This window comes from Ziziphus jujuba, chromosome 6, assembly GCF_031755915.1.
Source record: "Ziziphus jujuba cultivar Dongzao chromosome 6, ASM3175591v1".
NCBI lineage: Eukaryota > Viridiplantae > Streptophyta > Magnoliopsida > Rosales > Rhamnaceae > Ziziphus > Ziziphus jujuba.
In genome coordinates, this window is record NC_083384.1 from 10,157,325 (window position 1) to 10,176,785 (window position 19,461).

Below are 19,461 nucleotides of genomic sequence, written 5' to 3' on the forward strand. Positions count from 1 at the left end.
ACCATTATATAATCTGTCTTCCAATTTCACTATCAGGTAGTCCTTTCGAAAAACAGACTCTAAATTTAAGGGAAAAAAGAGGTAAGCATGGCATTGACGTTAGTTTTAACAGGATTGCCTCTAGTAAGGACGTTAATAAAGTGGGCTTAATATTTATATCTAAGTCTTTACACGTATTTATTCTTCTTAAGTAGATGGTAGTGCAACTTGAACCTAGTGTGTAGGATGTTTGACTCTTGATACTATGTTAACTTACTATTGATCCCAAAAGCTTTAGTGGTTGGGATGTAGGTCTAACAACCCACTGTTGCCATTGAGAACCATCACATTGCCATAAGAATCCACATGTACTATGACTGAGTCGCCCCCTTTGATCTCTCTGGCAAGCATTTTCTCAGCCATGCTATCTTCCAAAAGTCTCATAGTGGCTCTTTTAGGGGCCCTGCCCCATTGCTATGGTCATACCCTTCCTCAACCACTCTATCTCTAAACCTCTCCATCACTTGTGGTTCTATTCCTTTGCCTTTGAGCCTGTCAAAGAACTCCAACATTATATCTGCTATCTCCTTTACTTCCAGCTTTGTAAGCTGTCGGGAAACGATCATCTAGTCCAACCTATTCAAGAATTCGGCCTGAAATATTGCTTCAATTCCTCTGTCACCATGCTCTTTATCCGATTGTAGCTGCTAATGTTATCCTTGTTGTCATCATAATCAGGATCATCGTTTTATCCTAATTTCTCGATTACACTGCTTCCAACATTGGATGTCATTATCAGAAGTGTATTCTTGAAGTCCACTATCCTACCCTTACTGTCTGTCAACCTTACATCTTCAAGAATTTGAAGCATCATGTTGAAAACATTAGGATGTGACAGTACCACATTTATGGACGATGTCGAAACTGCTTTCGGTAAGCTGACCATCCTCAGTGTAACCAACATAACCAGGGGGTGAGCCAATAAGCTTGGAAATATTGTGTTTTTCCATGAATTCACTCATATCAAGCCCAATCATGGCATTGGCATCATAATCTTCAGAACAACCAAAGTAGCAAGCAGCCAAAGCTTTGCAAGCTCAATCTTTCCAACACCGGTTGGACCAGCAAACATAAAGCTGGCAATTGAATAATTGGGATCTTTCAGTCCAACACGAGCTCGTTGAATAGCATGGCTAATAGCTTTTACTGCTTCATCTTGACCAATGACACGCTTATGGAGAGTCTTTTCCATCTTGAGGGGGGGCTCAGATTCATCAGTTCAGGAATGCCAGTCCAAGATGATACAATGTGTTGGATGGATATCCACTTCAGTCACTGTAGGAGGACTAACACTAACATCCCTTGCTGCATGATGAAGAAGCCTAACTTGGGAACCAGCTTCATCAGTCAAGTCAATTGCCTTGTCAGGCAGAAAACGGTCACTGATGTATTGATATGACAACTCTGCAGCAGCAGCTACCAATGCTTCATCAGTGTAGCAAAGCTTGTGGCAAAGCTCATACCACTCTTGAAGCCCTTTTAGAATCTCTATTGTTTCATCCACAGTTGGTTCAGGCACTTTAACCAGCTGAAATTGCTTTCTTTATTCATCTAGTGTTGCGGCTCCAATAAGTTGCACTTCACCTCTGGCAAGAGCAGGTTTCAATATGTTTGCCGCATCCATTCCTGCTCCTTTTGTTGCTGCTCCTTCTCCAATCGAGGTGTGTACTTCATCAATGAAGAGAGTGATTTCACCATCACTCTGTTTTATTTCCTCCATTAGCTTCTTTAAACTTTCCTCAAACTCTCTGCGGTACTTTATGCTAGCAACCAGAAGACCCACATCCAGAGGTATAACCTTTTTCCCCAGTAATGTTTCAAGAACATAATCACCAACACTTGCGATAAGTTGGGCAAGACCTTCAACTATTGGTGCTTTCCCAACACCCGGTTCTCCAAGAAGACAAGGATTGTGTTTGGTACGCCTACCCAAGATTTGAACAACGTATTTGCTGCTGTGTCCCAACAACTTGATCCAACTTACCCTCTTCAGCTAGCTTACTCAAATTAGTTCGTTGTTGTTGTCATCTTATTTTTGCTACTGCTTCCTCCGTCTCCACCAACACTCCCACCCTCACCAGCCATACGAATTACTTGTTTGCGAACGTTACTTGGGTCATCAGCACCTAAATTTTCAAGAAAAAGAGCTGCTACACCTACTTCAGCCTCCTCATGGAGGAGGCCTAGAAGCAAGTGCTCAGTCCCAATGTAATTATCCCCGAGTTTCTGGGCTTTAACTAGTGAGATCTCCAAAACATGTTTTGCAAGGGAAGTAAATGGAATCTGATATACAGGAAGAACAAATTCACTACCCCTTCCAATGCTTGTTTATGATTTATTCCCATGGCTTTAAGAACATTGGTTGCAATTCCAGTTCCTTAACCAATAAGACAAAAGGATCTGCTCTGTCCCCACCAAATCTTGACCAAGTCTCATTGTTTCTTGTCTCTTTTCGTGCAAACTTAAGTACTACGATTGCTTTTTCTGTGAAGCGCTCAGATATGGCTTTAGGTACAACAACACCTCTTCTAGTGCAAATGCTAGCCCTTTGGCGGCACCACGGTGAAGAGATTGCAATTGCAACTTTAGAATGGAAGTCATCGTTTAGGTCAGGCATCATAAACATAGTGTCCATAGCATTCAAAGCTCCAAATCCTGAAAAGCTTCACATTCCCATTCTGATTCTCAATACAGGTAGATGTAAGTTGCAAATCATTTTGACTCTACTACTTTTTGGTTTTCCAGATCCTTTAGATTGTCCATGCCTTAAGCCACAAGAAACTAACTCAGGATTAACATTAGTTGACCGAACCAGAACCCTTGCCATGATATGCCCACTTAGCAAGCAATCTGTATATGCTAATGCTAACCTCCTCTGTCTCTGTAATGAAAACTTGGATTAATTTAAAAATCAATTTGGGGAAAAAAAAAAAAAAAAAGAAAAGAAAAGGTAGCGAAGTAGAGAAAGAGAAAAAGAAGAGAGAGACCCTGTTTTTAAATTTTATGGTCGGCTTGGTCGACAATAAAAAAAAAAAAAAAAAACTATAATATAAAGTGTATTCTAAAATTTGATAAAATATCAAATATGATACGAATATTATTGTTTCCTATTTATGATTCGGAAAAGAAGGCAAATGTTCAATAAACAAATAATTTTCAATAATAACAAAAGGCAATGGAAAATTTTCATTTTCAAAAATAAAAATATTCCTCTTTCCAAATTTTTAACCCGCATCTCTCAAAAATAAATAAATATATATATATAGTACGTGAAATTTGGGCAAAGTAAAATCAAATCAAAATCGCCGTCATTGTCAATCCGACGTCGTTTTCTACCTCTGTTTTTGACCCTCAGTGCACGCCCACTTTCGTCTTCTAGACAGCTGCTTTGCAATTTCCGCTCCACAGTCCTCATCTATAAAACCTCTGTTAATTCTCTTTCAGTGATTTTGAATATGGAACATAAATATAATCACAGTAACCAAACAGCAAAAAAGCTCCAGATTGTAAACTACTTAGTAGTTTCACGAAAAGGTAAGCCGATCAGGGAACCCAAACCTTAAAAAAAACTCTTTCTTCCCCATTCTTTAATTTCGTTTTCTTTCACTTTCTCTGCACATTTTTTTATGGGAAAATCCCTTCCCTCCACAACCAGGCTTTACCAACTAGCAAAGTCAACATCGAATAGTCTCAAGGCTGCTCAACAAGCAAAACCCACCTCGCAAAATCCTGGAATAGGTGAGAAATCGAAGCAGCAGCCGCTGAGATTGAAGAAGAAGGAGATGGAGACGGAAAGCAGCGCAGCAGAGAAGGAGAACAACGGCCGTATCTCTCTTTCCGATGTGGTATCGGATTGCGTGAAGCGATGGTTCAAAGATACGCTCAAGGAGGCCAAAGCTGGGGATATCAACATGCAGGTTTTAGTGGGTCAGATGTATTATAGTGGTTATGGTGTTCCCAGAGATGCCCAGAAGGTTGTTTTTTAGTTTTTTTTTTTTTTTTTTATAATTTTTTTTCGGGATTATGTTCCTTTTTGGTTTGGATTTTGTGTTTAGGGTTGGTGATTATTTATGTTATGTTTGGTAAAGTTAAGTCTTTGTGCTTGATCACGTTTAGATATTCCAATTCTAGCTAATTCTGTTACGTTTTGCTACCCAAATGATAAAAAGTCAATATTCATCAAGTTAAATTGCTTATCTACCAATCACCTATTCAATTGAGCATTGGCATTTGACATTTCAACTTTGATTTAATTTGATTCATTCTTTCGGGTAGTTCTTTCTTTTTTCTTTTGTCTTTTTTTCTTTTTTTCTTTTTACTTCTTTTATCATTGAGTAATCATTGTCTTTGAAACCAATATCGTGTGGAATTGCAGGGAAGAATTTGGATTACAAGAGCGTCAAGGACTCGATCCTCTGTTTGGAAAGTTAGTGATAAGCATCCAGGTTAGCTTCCTCTAATCGGTTGCTGTCATCATCTTCATCAGTTCATTGTCAACAATCATCGACATTAATTCCTTACCCTTGTTTGGAACATATCATTATTGTCGTTCATATTAAAGTAACTCTGTTATTTTGGTGGACATTTGGAAGGTTATAATGCAAGTGATTCAGATTCAGATGAATTAAAAGGTGATTCTTAGCTAGTTATGGCTGGACCATATCGGCATCCTCTCCCATCAATATGTAAGCTAGACCTTTCTAATTCTTGGTCGTTTTATAATTGAAATTTTTGTAGCATTATGGATATAGGCATATCTTATTTAAGATGGAATGTTAGAGGTTTCTGTTTAGCATCCTCTTCTTGTTTTGACTTTTGAGTAGTTGAGGCATTGGTCTTTTTCATTTTTCCAATTATTGGCTTTTCATAGAACGGTATATAGCTCTGCATATATTTTTTTTAATGCTAAAATATATGTGCTTAGGATATGAGTTTCCATGATTTTAATGATGATCCTGTGTTAATAAAGTTGGTTTCTTTTGACATTTCTAGTGGACCTTGGTTGACATAAATTTGCAGTTAGCTTTGTAGAAGGATGTAAATTTTCACTTAGAATGATGAGTAACAAAACTCCTTGCAGATTTAATTATCAACAATATATATTTATTCTCTTACTGGTCATAAAGGCTGAAAGAATCTGGTTAGCTCAATTATTTAAAATGAGTGTGTAATCTTTAGAATGCGGTGTCATTAACTTATTTAAAATGAGTGTGTAATCTTTAGAATGCGTTGTCATTACTTAATTATCTAAAAAGAGCATGTACTCTTTAGAATGGAGTGTCTAATTTTCTTAGAATTGACTTTATATTGAGATTTATGTATTGATATATTTTTGGAGCTTTATACTAGGGTGACATAAGAGAAGACATATGTATATAACTTAGCTGACATAAGCTGCTGAGCTTGGGACTTTGATGTTATTTCCATAAAAGATGGGATACCATGCACACCTGGTCCTTTTTGGCTCATAGATATTTAGTGTCTGTTTTTTGTATGTACATTTCTTTAAGACAAAAAAAAAAAAAAAAAAAAAAGGGTTCAATTAAGAGAGAGATTCATCGTTGTGATTGCATTTTGCTAATTGCTTTCTTCTATTTTTTATTGAAGACTAATATAACTTACCATGATTGGAGCCATGTTTTATGGTACACAAAGCTGGGCCTTTTTTGAGTGGTCTACCACTGATAGAAGGTCTAGTACCCTGTTGATTTCTTTAAAGATTTGGTATCTTTGTTGTTTCTTTTGCTATGTAATAATTTGTGTGAGAAGGTGAATGAGCAAGCAAGGGTACAATGATAATTGAATACTTTTGTGCAAAAGTTACTAGGTAGGACTTGATTAGAAATAGCTGGTTGATTTGGTTTCTTGCAACAAGATCATAATCTGTGCCAGCAAGGTGTAGCATTATGGCATGAATGTACTGCACGACTTGAAAAAGATAAAAAAAGGTAAAATGGAAACTTGGATTGGTTATATAACTGGTTTCAGTCACCTGCAGTAGTATATGAATAGTGTATTCTGGTGTACATATAGCTATTGCTTGCATACATAACAACCAGCTGGGGGCATGAATTTCTAAAGCCTTAAGTTCTGAAAAACATAAAATGGATATATTGACCTTGTATATTTTTTATTTTGTAGGGTGTCGTGGCTCTGCGGCCTGCTTTTCGCCAGATTGTGAATGTATTTTGTAACAAGATGTTATGCTTTTTTTTCCATCTAGTTGTTTCGGTTTTGCAGGATTGATCACTGTATGATTGTTTGATTACCAATAATCAGAAACAATTATTTGTTAATTACATTTGAAATTGATTATGCAACTGCATAAATTGAATTCAATTTTTTCAAACCCAGTTCCCTCTCTTTGCTGGTTTTGCATAAGCCAAGCTGAGAGCAGGTATCGTGAAAATGAATTCATGTATGTTGAGGTCCAACCAGGATGTAGTAATCCATTGGTGCCGTTTGATAGGCAAGATTGGAGTGGATTGGGACATTGGAATTAAATGGGATAAGAATAAGTTAGTCTTGTGTTTGGTGTCAATTGTACAGATCAATATTTTTAATATATATAATTATTTTTAAATTGATTTTTGAATGAAACAAAATGATTTAAATTAAATAAGTTTAATATCTAAAACATATAAGTTTTTTATTTAATTATTTTTTAAAAAATTATCTATTTAATATATTAAATCATTAATATCAATTAGTAAAACTGTATTTATTAATTTAAAGATCCATAAATAGGGGAAAAATTGAAGAAAGAAATAAAAAGCAAATTCAAAAAAGAATAAAAAAAAGAAAGAAATGAAAAGATAAGAAGAGAAAAAATTGATATTAAAATTGATGCAATAAAAAAATAAACAAAGATTAAAAAAGAAAATAAAAAGAAAAGGAGATAATATCAAAAAACAAAAAAAACAAAAAAGAGGATAAAAAACTGAAAAAAGATAATTGAAGAATACGAAAAGGGAAAAGAAAGGAAAAAGAAAAAATAAAAAAGAAGGGAAACGAAAGGAAAAAGAAAAAAGAAAAGGAACAAAGATTCAAAAAAAAAAAAAAAGAATCTAAAAAAAGAACTGAAGAAACAAAGATTTTAAAATAAATAAATAAATGAATTGTTTTATTTCACTCAAAAAAAGAAAAAAATTTGAAATGGGTTCAAAAATTTTTAATCATATCAGCTGGTTGCATCAAAATTGAAATTAAATAATCCAATTTTAATTCTGTTCAGCAAGCAGGATCTAGGAGTATATTCCATTTACCCACATAAGTCCAAAACGTTTTAGGTGAAAATTGATGAAAGTTTATGCTTACGAGTTAAGCATCCAATGCAATCAGGAAGTTACTGCTGACTTGGTATAAACTCTACTCGAATGATTCATATATGTTTTTCTCACTTGGATGCTTTTTCTGTTTAAAAGATATCAGCTGGCCCTAAGTGTTTGACCTTTTAACTCTTCCGAAAGCGATGCCAAAGCATTTATCGGATAATACAATGAGATTATTGTAACACTTGGGCTTTTTTTTTCTTTTTTTTTCCTCTTCATATTTGCAATCTTAAGTTGACAAACACACATGTGATAAACTGACGTTTAAATAAAAATAAAAAATAAAAAAAGACTTTTGATTAAGTAAATTAGCGTGTTAATTGGTTAGAGGATTCTGGATACTCACCCCGATGAGTATCTTTAAAAATTTGATGAAAATTCATAATAATATATATATATATATATATATTTGTAGGAAAGGAGTAAGCAATCGTCTAACAGATCTAAGCTTATATTATATATACATATATATATATATATATTAATGGGATCAAACAGGTTAGGATATTTTGGCTGGTCTATTATAATTTTTTGGGCAGTGCCACAACCATGAGGTCAACGAAAACTGAGATACCTCTGTTTTGTTTTTTTTAATAAATTTCATCAAGGTTCTTTGTCTCCTAGCTCATTATAACAAGGGAAAATCATAATTTTTATCAGAGCTGAGATCACCAATTTGGACTTATGTTTCTTAATCTTTCTTTTCATTTGGCTTGTGTTTGGTATTGAAGGGAGTATAGAAAATATTTTTACTCAGATTTGATAATTGAAAGCTCTACTATCATGATTCTGGATGGTTATACACCTTAACAAGTTTTTAATACCAGCCAAGGTAATTTAAGTGTAAACAAGTCCGGGCCATTTACAAGTTGTTTTCATGGATAAAATATATATATATATATATAGTCCATTTATGGTGCGGATGGTTCTCATGCGGACCACAGTATTCGTGAAGGTTTTTCATAGTATTGGTAACAATTTTAAAAATCATCGTTAATACTATGAAAAACCGTCACCAATACTGCGATCTTCGTACGAACCATCTTCACCGTAGAATTTTCATATATATATATATATATATATATATATATATATTGTAACAACAATATTGCCAAATTTGAGTTTAACCAGGACACTGTGGCTAGGCATACCGCAGAGGATACAGACTCTCATTGTTATTTATTTATCTATATTTTTTAACAAAATTTCTAATATATTGCTGAAGCTAAAGAAAAATCCAAAACAATCAGAGATTCTCGATAAACAATATCTTTGTTGGTATATCACTGTAATTGTTCAGCACTGCTGAGGCTTTTGCACCACGTAATTTATTGTACTCGAGCTTATGCAATTATACAAGTATTTTTTATTCTCTAAGCACATCATCTTCATCATATATTTCGTCCAAATATGATACTAATCGTTCTCAAATATATATTTTTTTAATCAGATCACTAGTCGTCTAGCTCAAAACCCAGAAAGAAGTTGAATAGAGGCAAAGGGCGAGCACGTGATGTTGAACGAACCACTTATCGACCAACCTCAACAAAACCTTAATGATAATTTCCCTTGGATTCTTATCAGATATCTATATGTTGCCCATTTCTTGGCCAGATGGGGTGCCAGGTTTTTTTTTTTCTTTTTTTTTTTTTTTTGGGGGGGGGGGGGGGGGGGGGTTATTTTTTCCTTATTCCTTTTCCCTTTCCATTTTTAATGATTTTTCATGTCTTCATGATGTTAAAACATGAGTAAGCCTTTTTTTTTTTAAAGAAAAACTAATCTTCCTTGCAATATTTCAGATTTCAGATTCTGAAATTCTCCTTTTTATTTTTTTATTTTCTTGCTAAGAAAATAATTGAGAAGTTGAGATTTTGAAGGTCTATCACATCTCTTGAATTATTCAATTGTTCATTTCCAATTATGGGTTTTGGTTAATTTTTGTTTTTTTAAGGATTTAATTGTTTCCTGTTTACTTTGAATTCGATTTCCATGGACTCAACTATTACAATTTAGGATTTCAGACCCTATTTAGTGTGTTAAAGTGGAAAAAGTGACTGCCTAATGGTTTTCACACCCATCTTGCACCATCATACCATTTTCATGTGACTTTTTATCTTTTGAGAAGAAAATGAAGAGCCAATGATTATATTTTATTATTTTAATCTATGTTTTCATCTATCCCTCGTACAAAATTTTGATAGGTTCATTTACACATACACACACAAAACGCACAAATCTATCTGATTGGATTGGGTGGATTGGTTAGTGATTAAGAACCTTTTCTTTGGAAATAAATTTGCCATTTTTTGTAGGATGTGGGAATTCTCTGTTGGTTTGTATATGATAAACGTTTGGCCAGACTCTTTACTCTTTGCCGCTATATATGGTGTGCTGGAATCTGCCTCTACCGCAGTTTTTGGTCCCATTGTTGGACAATGGGTGGATAGGTTGACATATAAAAAGGTAGCCAAAACCTTCTTTTACTTATGAACTTGACCCTCTAATTATCAATATCATTTGTAGTTTCTGAACGTCAGGATTTGACTCTCTAAATGTTCAAAGCTTTCGAAATAAGTTTTCATATAAAAAAATCTCATCACAGCCAGGACTACTCTACTTGACACAAAAATTACATCTTAGGAACTTTATTGGCAGGTTCTTCAACTTTGGTTGGTAACAAAGAATCTTTCTTTTATAATTGCCGGCGGCACTGTGATAGCATTACTGGTGTACTCATCACTGAAGCTCACAAACTTCGCCGTATTCATTTTGCTCATTGTGTTAGTTAACATCTCTGGAGCTGTTGGTGTGCTTTCAACTCTTGCTGGTACCATCTTAATAGAAAGAGAATGGTAATTTGCGTTCAAAGTAAACTAAAAGGTTCCAAGATTTTTGAACATTTATACGATATTATTCTAGATGTTACTATTTCCTGATAGCTTAAGGTTTTGGCAATAATAGTTACTGAACATCTTTCAATAACGTACAAAACTGATAACTCAGGGTGGTGGTGATATCAGAAGGCCGATCTCCAGAGGTACTTACAAATATGAATTCAGTCTTTAGACGTATCGATCTGACCTGCAAGCTGGGTGCTCCCGTTATAACTGGGTTCATAATCAGCTTTGTGTCATTAAAAGCTTCTGCTTTGACTTTGGCACTGTGGAATACAATATCCGTTTGGGTAGAATATTGGCTTTTCATTTCTGTATATAATGGGATTCCAGCTTTAGGCGAAACCAGCCAGAGGAAGGTTTCAAGACCTTGCCAAAGTTACGGTGAAGAGGTAACATCTGCTTCCGAGGAAAGAAATAGCTTGCTTTCTGTTAATGAACAAGGCATTTCAGGATTGGCAGAGGAAAGTAGCTGGATGAAGAAAATAAGCGAATCGATTTCAAAAATTCCTTATGTTGAAGCATGGAAAGTGTATTTGAAGCAAGAGGCTGTAATCCCTGGTGTAGCCCTGTCTCTGCTATATTTCACTGTTCTAAGGTGACAACCTATATATCAACAACTTTTTATTCTAAAGCGATAGTTTCTGTGATTGCTTGAAGTGTTGTAAGCTTCTTACCAATGGAACAATGTCTATTGTTCTTTTCCAGTTTTGGAACTTTAATGACAGCTACCTTAGAGTGGGAAGGTATACCTGCATTCGTTATTGGCATAGCCCGTGGAGTTAGCGCTATAATTGGAATTGCTGCAACACTTGTGTATCCAATCCTGCAATTTAGAATTCTAACACTAAGAACAGGACTCTGGTCTGTATGGTCTCAGGTGATATAAATTCTTCACTGTCCTTGTAAAGTGTCCATTTTTCCATCAATATCAAAGATAATTGGAAATTGCTTTATTTATAAAATTATTCTTCCTTTAATCAAACTTACTGAAATTTTAAAATGTATATTTTCACATGCAGTGGATCTGCCTCCTACTGTGTGTGGGTTCAATATGGGTTAGAAATGGGCTTTTATCAGCATATATGCTGATGGGAGGAGTTGCAACATCTAGGCTTGGACTGTGGATGTTTGATTTATCTGTCATACAACAAATGCAGGTAAAATAAACACTTATCTCTGAACCAGGACAAGATTGGTATCATTTTTTTTTTTCTGCATTACAATTTGTTATTTATCTATATATTGTAACACTCCCATCTTCTACCTCCTGATTTATAGGATCAAGTTGGAGAATCAGATCGTTGTGTAGTGGGAGGTGTACAAAATTCTCTTCAATCCATTATGGACATGATGGGATATGTCATGGGAATCGTTATCTCCAATCCACAGGTGATTTAATCCTGTTCAACATCAGATGGAAATACCATTTCAAACATCATATATGACATCTAATCTAAGTCAAGCTCAAACTTTGTATTTCAGGATTTCTGGAAGTTAACTTTGCTATCATTTGGTGCTGTAACATTGGCTGGATTACTCTATACATTACACCTTTACCGTGTCCGAAAGCACCTCTTTCACTTTGAAAAGCTATTTATGCTGCTTAAGTGGCATACAGGATCATCTGAAAGTGCAGAATTTAGCTGAGCGGTGACAGAGTGAGAGATGAAGAGGTTGATTGAAAGTAGCATGCTGTTGGACAAGGACGATTTGTATGAATTGAGCAGGAATTTGGTTTAAGGAGGCTAAAGTGGGTGCATATTTGTTTATAATGAATTTTGCCATGTACTTTATAGCTTGAGTGGAACAAAATTGTATTTGAAATTGAATGTATTTAAATTTTGTGGGAGTTAGAGATTTCACAGAAAAGTAGTGGGGAAAGGGCAATTTAACAAACACCTCAAAATTAATGCAAAACCAACCCAACCCCATTTAATATTTTTACAAACCAATATACAAGACAAAAGAGCTACCCGGAATGAATGGTACCAAAATTACCAAATAAAACAATTGGGTGGTAATGGTCTATCTTTTACACCTACAATTTTCAGATCTTCAATTTATCTTTAAAGTTTAATCAATATCCAAAATAAAATGTTTTATTTATTTATTTTGTTGCTGAGACAATCCAAAATGTTTCGCAGCAAGGGCTAAGCGAACATTTAATAGATCTAAAGTTTATAAAACATTTATTAGTGGGTCAGAAGAAACCGGGTAGAATATTTTGCTTGGTATAATATAACATCTTAAGCAGTGCCATTACCATCAGGTCAACGAAATCTGCGATACCTCTGTAAAAAGAAGAGAGATCATAATTTTTTTTTCAGAGTTTTGTTATTTGTGGAGATACATTGCTGACGCAATTGCTAGTTCAATGCACTTGCTTGTAAGTTTTGACTTTTAAAACAAAAAATAGGAAAGAGCAATAATGACAAATAGCAACTTTTTTTAATTTTTATTAGTGCTAAGCTGACTGCATAGCAACCATTTGGACTTTTTGTCTTACTTTTGCTTCTTTATTATTATTATTTTTTATTTGACAATTTGAAAAGTTCTACTATCATGGTTTTGGATGGTTATCATTTTTTTAATACCAGCCACTCTAATTTTCAGCGATTTCCTTTCCCTTGGATTCTTATCAGATATCTATATGTTGCCCACTTCTTGGCCAGATGGGGTGCTAGGTTTCTTATTTTTACTCTTTAACTTGTTGCATTTTTTTTCAATTCATTTTTCCATTTTTCGATCTCTTCGTTTTTAATGATTTTTGGTGTCTTAAGTTTTTTTTTTTTTTTTTTTTTTAATATATAGATTTCAGATTCACAAACTCTTTCTCTCTCTTATAAAATAATTGAAAAGTAGAATAATTGAAAAGTTGAAGAGTCCATCACATCTCTTGAATTTTCAAATACGTGTTTTGGTTAATTTTTGGTTTTAAGGATATAATTTATTTCGTGTGTACTTTAAACGCAATTGCCAAGGAAAGCTTGCAATTTAGGATTTCAGATCCTTTATAATACTGTATATAAGTGGACAAAGTGATTGCCAGATGGTTTCTTATCAATTGAAAAGCTACTGCTGAAGATTAGATTTTATTATTTTAATCTATCTTTTCATATCAATTCGTTTGACTTTTGATGTTTTAAGAACAAATGAAGAGCAAGTGATTAGATTTTTTATTATTTTAATCTATTCTTTTAACCCTCAAAGAAACTTCTGATAGGACCATTCACACAGACACATAAAACCCAAAAATCTCATTGGATTGGGAAGATTAAATAGTAACTAAGAATTATTGGACATACAAGAGATTTTGACTTATTTAATTTCTAAAACCTTTTGTCTGTAAATAAATTTTTATTTGAACTATTTTATTTTTCGCAGGATGTGGGAATTTTCAGTTGGTTTGTATATGATAAACATTTGACCAGACTCTTTACTATGGTGTCCTGGAATCTGCCTCTACTGCAGTTTTTGGTCCCATTATTGGACAATGGGTGGATAGGTTGACATATAAAAAGGTAGCCAAAACCATCTTTTACTTAATTTGCAGTTTCTGAACATCAGAATTTGACTCTCTAAATGTTCAAAGTTTTGGAAATGAGCTTTCGTATAAAAAAATCTCATCACAGCAGGACTATTCTACTTGAAACAAAAATTACATCTTCGCAACTTTATTGGCAGGTGCTTCAACTTTGGTTGGTAACAAAGAATCTTTCTTTTATAATTGCCGGCGGCACTGTGATAGCATTACTGGTGTACTCATCACTGAAGCTCACAAACTTCGCCGTATTCATTTTGCTCATTGTGTTAGTTAACATCTCTGGAGCTGTTGGTGTGCTTTCAACTCTTGCTGTTACCATCTTAATAGAAAGGGAATGGCAATGAGTGTTCACAGTAAACTAAAAGGTTCCAACATTTTTGAACATTTATACCATATTATCCTAGATGTTACTATTTCCTGATAGCTTAAGGTTTTGGCAATAATAGTTAATGAACATCTTTCAATAGTGTACAAAACGTGTAACTCAGGGTGGTGGTGATATCAGAAGGCCGATCTCCAGAGGTACTTACAAATATGAGTTCAGTATTTAGACGTATCGATCTGACCTGCAAGCTGGGTGCTCCCGTTATAACTGGGTTCATAATCAGCTTTGTGTCACTAAAAGCTTCTGCTTTGAATCTAGCACTCTGGAATACAGCATCTATTTGGGTAGAATACTGGCTTTTCATTTCTGTATATAATGGGATTCCAGCATTAGCTGAAAGCAGCCAGAGGAAAATTTCAAGACCTTCACAAAGTAACATAGGTGAAGTAACATCTGCTTCTCAGGAGAGAAATAGCTTGCTTTCTAGTAATGGAGAAGAAGATGAAGAAGAAGGTGTTTCAGGATTTTCAGAGGAAAGTAGCTGGATGAAGAAAATAAGCTAATGGGTTTCGAAAATCTCTTATATTGAGGCGTGGAAAGTGTATTTGAAGCAAGAAGTTGTACTCCCTGGTGTAGCCCTGTCTCTGCTATATTTCACTGTTCTAAGGTGACAAATTCTATCAACAGCTTGTATGATTTCTTCAACTGTTGTAAGCTTCTTACTAGTGGAACAATTTTAACTGTTCTGCTCCAGTTTTGGAACTTTAATGACAGCTACATTAGAGTGGCAAGGTATACCTGCATTTGTTATTGGGATAGCCCGTGGAGTTGGTGCTATAATCGGAATTGCTTCCACAATTGCATATCCAATCTTGCAATCTAGAATAGTAACACTTAGAACAGGACTCTGGTCTGTCTGGACTCAGGTAATATAAATTCTTCCGTTTCCTTGCAAAAGGGTTCACTTTTTTAAGTGGTTGGAGAATTGAAATTGCTTTATTTATTCTTGCTTGAATCTACTTAATGAAATTCGAAAATATTTTTACATGCAATGGATCTGCCTCCTATGTGTGTGGGTTGAATATGGGTTAGAAATAGGCATTTATCAGCATATATGCTGATGGAGCATCTCGGCTTGGGTTGTGGGTGTTTGATTTACCTGTCATCCAACAAATGCAGGTATTTGTCCCAAAAAAAATGCAGGTTGAAATATCCCCTTTTTTTTTTTTTTTTTTTTTTTGGGTAAAGCAGGACAAGATCGGTATCATTTTTTTTCTGCAATACAATTTGTTCTTTCTCTACATAATACCCTTTCGTGTTTCTTTACGTGGGTGATGGTGTATTATCTCATACACTTCGTTTTCCCTGTATTACCTAATACAACCCACCTGCGCCGACCCTGCTTCTCCTCCCCCAGTGCAAATTGATCTCCACAAAATTCCCAATTTGACTATTTAAATTATAACCTCTGCATCTCCACAGAAAAGTAAAAACCTTAAACCTGAGCTCCAATATGTCACTCAAATTATTCCTATAAACCACAAGATCAAATCACATATACCCAATCCATGATAATAATTAACAATATAATGGGAAGCAAACGTCTACACTTTTGCACAATAGCTCATAACCAAAGCCATCAAGCCGTTCACACATGTAAAAGGGGCTTATCTATTTTGTCTCCATCATAAAAAGTGTATACATTTCTTAGTTAGAGAGTGGAAGGGTGAGAGACAGAGAGATTTAAATATGAGACAAACAGAATGAGAGACCTGTGCTTGACAACGATGAAGCTTGACCAGTGAGAGACCAGTGCTTGATTTATAAATATGAGATTTAATGAGAGAGAGATAGAGATCAGCGGCGTCCAATGACAATCATGGAAGGCACAAAGAGTTGAGGATTGACGACGATCTATCTCGGGCGATGAAGGTTGACGCCGGCGTCGCGATAATCAGTGCTTGGAGCTGGGCGATGACCGATCTGGTGGGATTAGATGTGGTTGTGTCGGTGAAAAAGGGGGGAATTTTTTCCAATATTAGGGATTTAGGGTTAGTATATCGATTGAGTTGGTATAAGTTGTATAGTATTAGATTGTATTGGAATATATTATATTATATTTATATATTTGGTATTGAATTGTATAAAATAATATAATATTTGATATATTTGATATTATATTGTATTTAAAAATATTTAATCTTGGATATTTAAAATGAAACAGGGCAAAAAAAAAAGATCTAATTTTTTATTTAATTAAGTTTTGTTTTTTGATTGATAAGAAATAGATGAGAAGAAAAAAAATTTAATAAATTTTTGAATATCTTAAAATTACATTTATTATTACAAATACTGTAAGAAAATATTTGTTACGTGTCATACCCTCTCATTTCCACTCTATTCATTAATTATGAAAATAATAATTATAAACAGATATTTTCTTTGCTTTTTTTTTCCATTAAATGTTTATTTTCTTTTAATTTCATCATATTAATGTTAATATTAACCTTATTTTCATTTTCTCCTTTTAATCTAATTATTTTAAAAATTGAACTTAACATGCTAAAACCCAACTATTTGAGATTTTTTAGATTTCAACCATATTTTTATATCTCAGTTTTTGAAATATAATAAATAGGAAAATTTCTTTATATATTTTATATTTGTCTAAATGAAATTTATACCCTGTGTGCTCGTGGCATTGTTTAGGGGAGGGAAAAAGTTATGCAAGAGAAGTACAATTTTGACCATTTCAAAAATTTTAGAGATAAAAAAGGATTGGTAGTATCCGTACTGGCTTTTCAGTACGCAGAATTTACCAGATTTTGAATTCTACTCAAAATAAACATAAATATTAAAGATTTAGTATTACCTGGTGCAGGCAGTTTATGTTGATTCATTTGGTATCAATTTTAAATTGCTTAATCCAATCCAATCCCATCTGAGGTGAGGAAAGCATTTATAAATGCATAGTTTGAAAATTGAAGCATATGTTCCTCCACAAATGAAATATTTAACTTAATTTTTTTAAGTTATAAAGAAACGCAAATCAGGGAGATTGATTTGGGAATCTCCAAGTGGAAACAAAACGATATGCATAATTATTATCATGGATTTTGGGTGGGAGATGGAGAAGGTGTATATGTTTTTTTTTTTTTTCAATTTATTTATTTCTTACACTTAAAAATATGTTATATATGTTTATAAACCTATGGAGTAAGGAGCACACCATAGTAAAACAAAAGAATAATAATAATAATAATAATAAATAAATTTAAAAAAGGCCGTTGATTCTCATCTCTTGGTGTGGGACTTTACTATTTTATTCCAAGAATAAGATCAATCAACATTAGAAAATAAATAAATAAATACCATAACAATAAGTCAATTAACTCATTCAAACATAACTGCCGAAAAAAATTGAAAAAAAAAAAAATGCTGACCGACTGAAATGGAGATGTTGAATGAAAGTACGTTGCTGCCGTACAAGTACAACTTGTAACCCGGCAAGAAAATTTAGCAAGGATTTGTTTAAGGAAACAAAATTGGGATTTATTCACATATTTGGTCGAGAAAAAAGGAAATGGCAAAAGAAGAAAAAAATAATAGGTAGTGTAAAACGTAATGTGCTTTTATATCCATTTATGTCAAAAAACACATATTTTCATTCTATAAATAGTAACATTTTATCTTAAGGAATTGGAATTTCAATAAAATAAAATAAAAAAATCAAAACTTCAACAACACATATTCTATTTTTTAATCTATAAATTAAACATGTCCTAAGTGAATTTTGTCATATATTTTTGTCATATGGTAGAGTGTGCAATATTAAAAGTTGATGGAGCTTGGGATTTATATATATATACACACACATTTGGGAAAGGGGCAATTCAGCAAACACGTTACTTTCATCATCTTGAAATGAGAGCAAAACCAACCCAACCCGGTTTGATATTTATTAACAAACATTAGAAGGCAGACCATATTTGGCAGGAAAATTTTCACTAGAACATAACTGAGAAAGTTGGAGAAATTGACTTTGCTGGCTTGTCCTGGATATGGAAAAGTTTTCAAAAGAGCCTACCCAAAATGAATGGTCCAAAAATAGTAGCAAGTCATATATAGGGGTTAGAGTTGAGTGTGTACTAGTAAGACTGGTATTGAAAATTTATAAATTTAGAATGGAAAGGAGGAGAATTCACAATTTGTCAACAGTAGTGTATATAAATATTAATAAATTCATTAAAAAATATACATATTAATTACAGATATAATAAACTCATTGAAAACGAAGTAAGATTGTTGAGGTAATTACCATTTTATGATTTTAAGATTTAAATAGAATTGGCCAAAAAAAAAAAAAAACTAAAGTATAAAACAAACTAGGATCCTCTCTATTTCTATGGAAATGGAGGATTTTAAATTAAATAAATAATGTAATATAATGTCATATGTTGTGAACAAATTTGAACCATTAAATTATTTTACTTGACTAAAATAAAATTTATCATTATTAATGGGAATTGTTTTAGAAAATAAATAATATAGTTTATAGTTTCTATATTATGACTTATTTCTTTAAGCCTCTCAATTAATATTAAATATAAATATTTTCTAAATAAATATCAAATACAAATTACTTTTATTCATATATATATATATATATATATTTCTAAACTAATGAGCCACCAAAAACTGTAAGTGAAGATATTTTTACTAAGGTTTTGTTTCTAAAAAGAATTATAAATTTTTTTTTGAATTACTGAAGATTGATAAATCATGGCATTAAATTCTTTTTAAAAATAATATAAAAGAAAATCGATGTTTTAGAAAGTTATTTTCTTTTAAATAAAATGAATAAATTTAATTCTAATTATTAAATAAATATCATATGATATAATATAAAATGCATAAATCAAGATCCTCTATGGAGGAGAGGATCTTATTCCACAGTTAAAAAGCAATGCACCTGCACAAATTATAATCAAATCTTTCAAAAATTCTAATTTAGCCACGTGGGAGATGTACAAAAATTTCCACCAAAAAAAAAAAAAAAATCATTAGCTCTAACGCAAAATTGTCATTTCACATGGTGGCTTTTTGGCAAATATGCCGTAAAAGATTGGACCATTTTGGAAGAATAAAATACAATTTTTTGGCAATTTGCAATAAAGGACCTGTATGAGTCACAGCCTTCCCACACCAATATCCAAACCCTTTTTTGACTATTTTATTTCTCTCTCTAAAAAAGAAAAAAAAAAGACAGGCTTTTTGTAATTTATAATATTATTTCTTTCTCTCTCTAACCGTTCTTATCTGAGT

At 33.2% G+C, this 19,461-nt stretch overlaps 2 protein-coding genes and 2 pseudogenes across 5 annotated transcripts; 3 read left to right on the forward strand and 1 right to left on the reverse strand.

Annotated features, from left to right (window-relative positions):
• Positions 1 to 88: 88 nt before the first annotated feature.
• On the reverse strand, positions 89 to 3,514 carry LOC107431256 (chaperone protein ClpC1, chloroplastic-like; annotated as a pseudogene).
• On the forward strand, positions 3,427 to 6,340 carry LOC107431268 (uncharacterized). 2 transcript variants are annotated; one of them, XM_048464264.2, is made up of 5 exons: positions 3,427 to 3,573; positions 3,695 to 4,013; positions 4,415 to 4,484; positions 4,632 to 4,724; positions 6,181 to 6,340. In XM_048464264.2, the coding sequence occupies exons 2-4, from the start codon at positions 3,822 to 3,824 to the stop codon at positions 4,679 to 4,681; spliced, it is 312 nt and encodes a 103-aa protein (XP_048320221.1). In that variant the 5' UTR covers positions 3,427 to 3,573; positions 3,695 to 3,821; the 3' UTR covers positions 4,682 to 4,724; positions 6,181 to 6,340. The 2 variants fall into 2 exon arrangements, with proteins under 2 accessions (XP_048320221.1, XP_015897638.1); XM_016042152.4 differs by having other exon boundaries at positions 3,525 to 4,013.
• Positions 6,341 to 8,524: 2,184 nt separating this feature from the next.
• Positions 8,525 to 12,125, forward strand: LOC107431278 (solute carrier family 40 member 2). 3 transcript variants are annotated; one of them, XM_016042168.4, is made up of 9 exons: positions 8,525 to 8,729; positions 8,821 to 8,996; positions 9,683 to 9,833; positions 10,026 to 10,222; positions 10,374 to 10,862; positions 10,973 to 11,144; positions 11,287 to 11,424; positions 11,546 to 11,656; positions 11,750 to 12,125. In XM_016042168.4, exons 2-9 carry the CDS (start codon positions 8,884 to 8,886, stop codon positions 11,912 to 11,914), a joined length of 1,536 nt encoding a protein of 511 aa, XP_015897654.3. In that variant the 5' UTR covers positions 8,525 to 8,729; positions 8,821 to 8,883; the 3' UTR covers positions 11,915 to 12,125. The 3 variants fall into 3 exon arrangements, with proteins under 3 accessions (XP_015897654.3, XP_015897653.3, XP_015897655.3); XM_016042167.4 differs by having other exon boundaries at positions 8,525 to 8,693; XM_016042169.4 differs by lacking the exon at positions 8,525 to 8,729 and having other exon boundaries at positions 8,752 to 8,996.
• A 2,169-nt stretch (positions 12,126 to 14,294) lies between these two features.
• On the forward strand, positions 14,295 to 15,653 carry LOC107431255 (solute carrier family 40 member 2-like; annotated as a pseudogene).
• The last annotated feature ends 3,808 nt before the right edge of the window (positions 15,654 to 19,461 follow it).

What these genes read in the sequence shown, in the direction of transcription:
- LOC107431268 (XM_016042152.4), top strand. Translation starts at nt 3,666, where the DNA reads ATGGGAAAATCCCTTCCCTCCACAACCAGGCTTTACCAACTAGCAAAG. An exon ending in TTCCCAGAGATGCCCAGAAG is followed by an intron (nt 4,014 to 4,414) that starts GTTGTTTTTTAG and finishes GTGGAATTGCAG; the next exon opens with GGAAGAATTTGGATTACAAG. An exon ending in AGTTAGTGATAAGCATCCAG is followed by an intron (nt 4,485 to 4,631) that starts GTTAGCTTCCTC and finishes GACATTTGGAAG; the next exon opens with GTTATAATGCAAGTGATTCA.
- LOC107431278 (XM_016042168.4), top strand. Translation starts at nt 8,884, where the DNA reads ATGTTGAACGAACCACTTATCGACCAACCTCAACAAAACCTTAATGAT. An exon ending in CTGTCATACAACAAATGCAG is followed by an intron (nt 11,425 to 11,545) that starts GTAAAATAAACA and finishes CCTGATTTATAG; the next exon opens with GATCAAGTTGGAGAATCAGA. An exon ending in TCGTTATCTCCAATCCACAG is followed by an intron (nt 11,657 to 11,749) that starts GTGATTTAATCC and finishes TTTGTATTTCAG; the next exon opens with GATTTCTGGAAGTTAACTTT.